Source organism: Chlorella variabilis (assembly GCF_000147415.1).
Source record: "Chlorella variabilis unplaced genomic scaffold CHLNCscaffold_1, whole genome shotgun sequence".
Lineage (NCBI taxonomy): Eukaryota > Viridiplantae > Chlorophyta > Trebouxiophyceae > Chlorellales > Chlorellaceae > Chlorella > Chlorella variabilis.
Genome location: NW_005435087.1, coordinates 2,851,428 through 2,858,167, shown reverse-complemented (window position 1 = coordinate 2,858,167; position 6,740 = coordinate 2,851,428). Strand labels below are relative to the sequence as shown.

The 6,740-nt window shown below is 67.4% G+C and overlaps 1 protein-coding gene across 1 annotated transcript; it reads right to left on the bottom strand.

The window, feature by feature from the left end:
• Positions 1-2,354: 2,354 nt before the first annotated feature.
• CHLNCDRAFT_29389 (hypothetical protein) lies at positions 2,355-4,315 on the bottom strand. The gene is made up of 3 exons (XM_005851898.1): positions 3,511-4,315; positions 3,349-3,417; positions 2,355-2,930 (listed from the first exon to the last, which is right to left on the bottom strand). Exons 1-3 carry the CDS (start codon positions 3,991-3,993, stop codon positions 2,583-2,585), a joined length of 900 nt encoding a protein of 299 aa, XP_005851960.1. The 5' UTR covers positions 3,994-4,315; the 3' UTR covers positions 2,355-2,582.
• Between the last annotated feature and the right edge of the window lie 2,425 nt (positions 4,316-6,740).

The window sequence follows — 6,740 nt, the reverse complement described above, 5'->3', positions numbered from 1 at the left end:
CAGCGGCGGCGGCGGCGGCGGCGTGCCTGTAGGAGGTTGAAGTAAGGTGACCAGACGGCGGGGCGGGTGACAAAGACCGACAGAAGAATGTCCTGCCTAGCCTTGCACAGCGTGGCCGCCAGGTGGCCGCGCCTCACCGCCTCTCCTCCTCCGCCGCCGCCGCCGCCGCCGCCGCCTTCTGCCCACAGGCGCTGAGCATACGTCGGGGCCGCTCCCGTCTCCGGCCCTCCCTCCTCCTCCTTCTCTGCCGCCGCCTCGCTGCTGCTGCTGCTGGGGCTGCCGCCGCCGCCGGCGTGCGCCCCCGCCTCGGCAGCCGCGCTGGCGTCGCGCACAGCCCCGCCGCCGCCGCCATTTTGAGCTGCCTTGCGCCGCCTGACGGGCTGCGAGTAGCCGCACGTGTCGCCTTCCGCTGCCCCAGCCTCCTCTCCAGTCTCGCAGGCCTGCTTCATGTCCTCGGGGCAGGTGCGGAAGGGGTCTGCAGGCGGGCAGGCAGGCAGGCAGGCAGGCAGGCAGGTAAGCGACATGCCAGCCCCACCTTAATCCCAAGTCCTGGCACCAACCGCTGTACAATGAAAAGAAGAAGTACATATCAAAGGCAATCGGCCAGCCCCATCTTCAGCCACAGCCAACACGTGCGCCAGGCCCTGACACACCAGCAGCAGCAGCGCCATGCCACCAACAAACAGCAATACAATGGCGGGAAAAGCCGCCGAATGGGCGCGCCGCACCTGCCACCTTGCGCGCGCCGGCCGCCTTGCCGAGCTCCTTCTTAAGGTCGTTGAGGGCAAACCGCCAGAACGAGTGCTGGGTGGTCACAAAGGGCGCGCCCAGGTTGTAGCTGGCATTCATAAGGGCGGTACCGCTGCAGGGGCAGGCGAGGCCCGGCGGCGAGCGTGTGTCATGGGCGTGCGCATGTGTGGCAGTGGCGGCGGGTGGCAGGCGGCGGCGGGCAGTCCCCACCCGGGGCCCGCCTCTCCTCCTGCCGGGTGCTGCCCCCAGCCTTCCGGCCTCTGCCAGCCCTACAGACCCACACAGATGAACACACACACGCACGCCAACACATGCACACCAGCACACGCACACGCACGTGCCGCCACCGCCACCACTGCCACCACCAAGCCGCTGGCCAGCCCCCCGGGCACCCCGGTACCGCTGGAAACGCACTTGAGCATGGCGGGGTCGCGCAGCAGGCGGTCGACTTCGTCGGCGGCTGGCAGCTGTACCGCCGCATTGAAGTGGGGGAGGTAGAAGACGTACAGCACCCATGCCCCTGAAATATGTGTTTGTGTAGGCCATGGGTGCGGTTAGCTTGTATAATCAATCAGATCAGGGGCAGCGCGGTGGCCGCCGGTGAGGGCAGGTAGGGAGCGTGGCCAGGCAGCGAGCGGCGACAGGGCGGCGCTTGGCGGCAGCAGCACAGCCGCTGCCTGGTGGCTCCCTCCTCCCCACTGCGCAGCAGCCCGCCTCTTCTCTCTCACCGCTGAAGTAGCCCAGCAGCTCCGCGCCCAGCAGCGCGAAGAAGTCGCCGGTACCGCCCACCCTGCCCCGTACCGCTTCGGCCAGCAGGATGCCCGGGTTGAAGTACGCGCTGACCTGTGAACAGTACCACACATGCATTGCACTTTACACGCGGGCAAAAACATGGGCCAGGCCGGCCTGCCTGAGACAGGCGGAGCTCAGCTAGCTGCCTCTGCTACCAGCGGTGCTGGCATGCGCGCCACGAGGGCGCTACCGTGTGCCTTGCCCCTGCCTTCCCTCCTCACCCGGAAGAACATGGCGATGGGGAGGCCGACCCCCAGCCCCACGCCGAGCGCTATGGCCAGCAAACCCATGCCTGCACAAGACGGGCGCGCGGCACGGCGGGGCGCAGGAAGCAGCTCGGTCACCGCCAGCCCGTCGGTGCCAGCTTGCGGGCTGCACCTGCCAAGCCCCAAGCTTTAGGAACAGGCGCACGGATCCCCTTGGACAGCTGGGCAGGCCATGAGGTGCTGTGTGCGGTAGGCAACGCACCCTCGCCCTTGGTGCGCGGTAGCAGGGCGTTGGCGACGCCGCCCACCGCCAGGCAATACGTCATCAGCGAGCCCAGCACCTCGGCGCCCGCCCGCGCCGGCAGCGAGTGGCCCATCCCAGGTCCAGCTGAGCTACAGCAGTGCTGCGTGGAGGGCGATCGAGCATAAGGCTCCTTCCCCAAAGTGGGCCCACGGCCGCCCACAGGAAGGCCGAAGCAGCAAAGGGAGGAAATTGGAGCCTGGGCTGCACCGGGCCGGGATCACCTGATGTGCGGATGCCATGACAGCGATGCTCAGCGCGGCACAGCGCCGGCGCCCGCCAACTGGGTGGCCCAATGCAGCCACTAAGGCTGGAGCCGAATTTACAGAACCCACAAGTACTCTGAATTTCTGAGAAGCAGAACGAATTTCTGAGAAGCAGGACGGGCCCCAGGTGGCCCCAAAGAATGGATGAGAGGCTCGTTTTGAGCAGCACTGACGGACGGGCTGGCAGATACGTGAGGCTGCAGCAGGCAGCCTGCTGCCGATGATGGTACACACAAGCTGCACACACAGCCGCCGCGGCAGCCCCGCTCACGACTGGGAGTCCAGGTGCTCCAGCACCCTGTCTGCCAGGCGGTGCGTGTCTGCCTGCAGCGCCGCTGCCGCCGCCATAGCCAGGGCGTCTGCGGGGCCGAAGCGGCCACCGGGCGGAATGCGCGGGCCCAGCTGGTCGCCGCACGGCGTGACGTGGGTGCCGGGCAGCACTAGGCGGCGCACGGCCCGACGGCCGCTCGCCAGGAACGCCTCCGCTTCGGGGCTCTCATCAGTTGAGTCGTCCGAAAACTGGATGAGCAGCGTGCTGGGCACGCTGTAGCGGCTGGCGATGAGCTGGCGCGCCTCGATGGGGCTGGGCCTGAAGTCCTGGAAGCCATCCCCCACCTGCAGCGGCCAGAGGGAGAGCAGGTAGAGGGGGAGCAGGCTGGGTCCAGCGCGGGCACGGCGAGGCAGGGCTGGCGGGGCAGAGGAGGGCGGCACCGTGCCTGCCAGCCTGCTGGCTCGTGGCAGGCAGAGGCAAGATCTGCACACACGGCGTCCATCCAAGGCGGCAACGCACCTCATCAAAAACTGATCCCAGCTGGATGAGTGCAGGGTCCCACTGCTGCAGGCTGCCCAGGAGCTGCCGCTGCCGCTGCAGCTGCTGCTGCCACGGGCTCGCCCCGCCCGCCGCGCTTTCGGCGAGCGCCAGCAGCTGCCCCACGGCGCCCGCCGCCTGCGCCAGCCCCTGCCGCGCCGTGGCCGCCAGCCGCCCCCTCCCCCTCAGCTGCTGCACCGCGGGCTGCAGCACACCCAGCGGCACGGGCACCGCCTCCGCCACTTGCAGGTTGTTGTAGCTGATCAGAATGTTGCTGGCGCGCCCGGGCCGGCCCTGGTCGCCCCCGGTGCTGCCGTCGGCGGCGCTACCGTTGATAGATGCACTGCCGTTGGCGCCAGCCGCTGCGGGGGCGGCAGGCAGGCACACGGAGCCCACCAGCAGGTGCAGCAGGGCGCCGTTGCTGTGGCCCACGCCGTGCACGGGCGCGTCGCGGGGCGCGGCCCACGATGCCAGCGCGCCGCCACCGCCGCCGCCACTGCCGCCGCCACCGCGCAGCTGCGCCAGCGCGCCCTCGAACGCGGCGTGCACAGCGTGGGCGCATTCCACGTGCTGGAAGGTGACGGGGTAGGGAGTGGCGATGCAGGTGTAACCGCCGTCCGCTAGCCGCTCCAGCAGGAGGGGGTAGGTGAGGTGTGGCACCGCCGCCACAAACGCGCCGCCGAGGAAGTGGACGACGCCCTTCGGCCGCCGCCGCGTGGGCGCCACCGCGACCACGCCGCCGCCCAGCTGCACGGCGTGGGCAGGCGGCGGGGGCGATGTGGTTGGATGGGTGGCGTGCGCGGCTGGGTGCCTGGCGGGAGGGGCGAGCTGCTGCACGTGGGAAACGTGTTGTCCCCACCCCTGCCCCATACGCCTGAACAGTCAAAGCAACCAGTACAGCCAACAGCAGGCCGCGCAGCACGTGCTTCGAATGTGCGCGTGCCCGCCTGCACAGCCAGGCGCTGGCGGGCTGCGGCGCGCCGCTGCTCTGCCGCTGGGCGCCGGCGGGCGTGGGCAGCGCCAGGTGTGAGCGCCAGGCGCGATGCCATCGGCCGCTGGTTTAAGGTTCCAGGCACTCTGCTGCGATTGGCTAAGGGAGCTACGCGAAAGGGCGAGGCGGAGCGAGGAGAGCACAAGCCTCCCACCACATTCAGCTCCGCTGTGTCCAGTTTCTGCCAGGATTATGGATCTCAGAAGCCAACTAGAGCGATAGAAATGCTCCAAGCCGTGGCTTTGAGGCGGCGCAGTCGGCGCCATGTGGCCGCCCCGCTGGCTGGCCGGCGCACGTCTCCGCTTGTTTTAATCAGCAGAGACAATACGGCCGGATCTATAGTAGCAGAAATCCGTGTAAGCCCCACTCACCCGGCAATGATGCAGATTGTAAACAGAAAAAAGCTGCAGATTGTAAACAGAAACGCCCCACACCTCAGCACCATGGGACAGCACCGAGTCCACCATGGTGCCGAAAAGCCGCAGCTGGACGGGCGCCGCCTCGATGCCCACCTCTGCGCAGCGGGTCCGGCAGTTGTGCATAGCCAGGCGCGCCAGCTGCGCCCGGGCTGGCGCTGCTGCCCCTGCCAGGCAGGTGCTGGAGTGAAAGGCGATGCCGAGATACTTGAAGCTGGTGACTGCCGCCAGCTGCTGGCCGGCGAAGGTGAGGCCTGCTGCCTCTGCTGTCTGCTGCGCCGCGTGCTGGGTCCGCCGCCCACTGAGCAGCATGAGCTTGGTCTTGTCGATGTTGACAGTGAGGCCCCACTGCCGGCAGTACTGCTGGAGCAGGTTTAGCTGCCGCTGCAGCCCGGCCGCTGAGGTGGCCAGCAGGACCATGTCGTCGGCGTACAGCAGCGGCGGCACCGCGGCGCCGCCGCTGCCGAGGAAGCTGGGGAGGTCGAGCTGCTCGCCACGCCGCGCCGCCGCCATCAGCTCCTCCTCCAGGTCGTACAGGCTACAGGAGGTGCTACAGGAGGCTACAGGAGGTGCTAGCCCTGTCACTATCTGTAAGCGCTTCTGCTTGCCATGATACAACGCACTCTGTCGTGAGCTAGGCGATGGCTTCAAGCGCAGAATCGCCCCGCCGGCGGCACCCGCAGCGCACAGCGGCTGCCGCAGGAGCCTCGGTTCCTGGGTACCGCACTAAGCAACCCCGCGCTTGCAACACTGCGCACAGCAGTTCATCCTGTCCTGCAGTCTTGGAAGCATGAAAAAACGAGTACCGTAGGGTGCGTTCTCGCTCGCCGTATTGCCAGGCGGCTGTACAGCGCCTTGTGCTGCCCGCGCGGCCACGAGGCGGCGGCGGATCGATCCGGGCTGGCCTGCACCTCTGTTCCCCCTCGTTTGTACGCACGGGAGCCAGGGGCTTGAAACCCCGTTTCCTCCCAGTACGGCCGAAGTACAAAGCACGCGTCCCGCGTATTCTCTTCTTCTTCTTCTTCTTCTTCTTCTTCTTCTTCTTCTTCTTCTTCTTCTTCTTCTTTTGATTGCTGCAGGAAGGGCAGCAAGGCCCCGCCAGAACCACAGTTTGATGCGACTGTGAGCTAACGTCGACTGGACCCGAGGCCATTCCCGTCCCCCCGCAGCTAAATCCTGCAGCTTCAGCGACACCGCCCCTGCCAACATCGTCCCAGGGTCTCCTGGCGGGTAATGGCGGTGGCGGCAAGCACGGTTGCATGGCGTGGGGGAAATTGTGGCGGGGCCGCTACCGCTGGGCCCTCGCCTCCGTGAGCCCGTAGCCACTGTGGGGAAACCGCCGGCGCTTTGCGGCCAGCATATGCTCCTCCAGCCCCCAACCAACCCTCCACTCTGTCCGTCTCTGTCAGTTCTCTGCGCCTCCAACAGCTCTCCTGCCCCCGCCCAATCCGGCCCGCAACGTGCAGCTAGGGTACCATCTGACCGCTCGAGCTTAAGCTTACTCATGCCGGATGGGCGATGGTCTAGCTAGCTTATAGCCCATAGGGCGCGCTCCCTGCCCATATGCAAACGCCTGACGAGGGGGCACCACGAGCGACAGCGGCTGGATGATGATTCATTCATTAATTCATTCATTCAGCACACAGACCGGCCGCCTCTTGCTCGAGGGCGGCCCACTTTGGCCTGGGCAGCCCGGGCCGCCCTCCCCCCCGGGCGCATGTTCGGTGTTGGAGGGGTGTGCCCAGCGATAGGGGGCCCCTGAAGGCATGCGCCGAGGCCGGGAAGCGTGGTTCGGCGCTGCTGCACGCTTGGCGATTTGACCAGAACCACGTGCCGCCGAGCTGCGGCCGCAGTTTCCGGCCCACGGTCTACGGTCACAGCCACGGGACTCGGCGGCACGGCGTTTGGGCCCAAGCTTGCTGCCGCCGCCGCCGCCGTGCCCGGGGGGCAGCGCGGCGGCGGCGGCACGCTGCGACGCCCCCGTGCTGCCGAGCTGCGGCTTGCTTGTGTGGGCTTAAAGTCTGGTAAAGCAAGAACTAGCTTGCAACATAGACTCCCCGCCGAAACGGGACGGGAACCGGGCGAAAGCAGAGAAAGCAATAAAACAGGGGTGGAGCAAGGCGACATGCAACGCAAGCAGCTGACAGGGCACGCATCGAAACGTGTGTATGACTGGCAAAGTGGCATGGCGCATTGGGGAGAAACGCAAC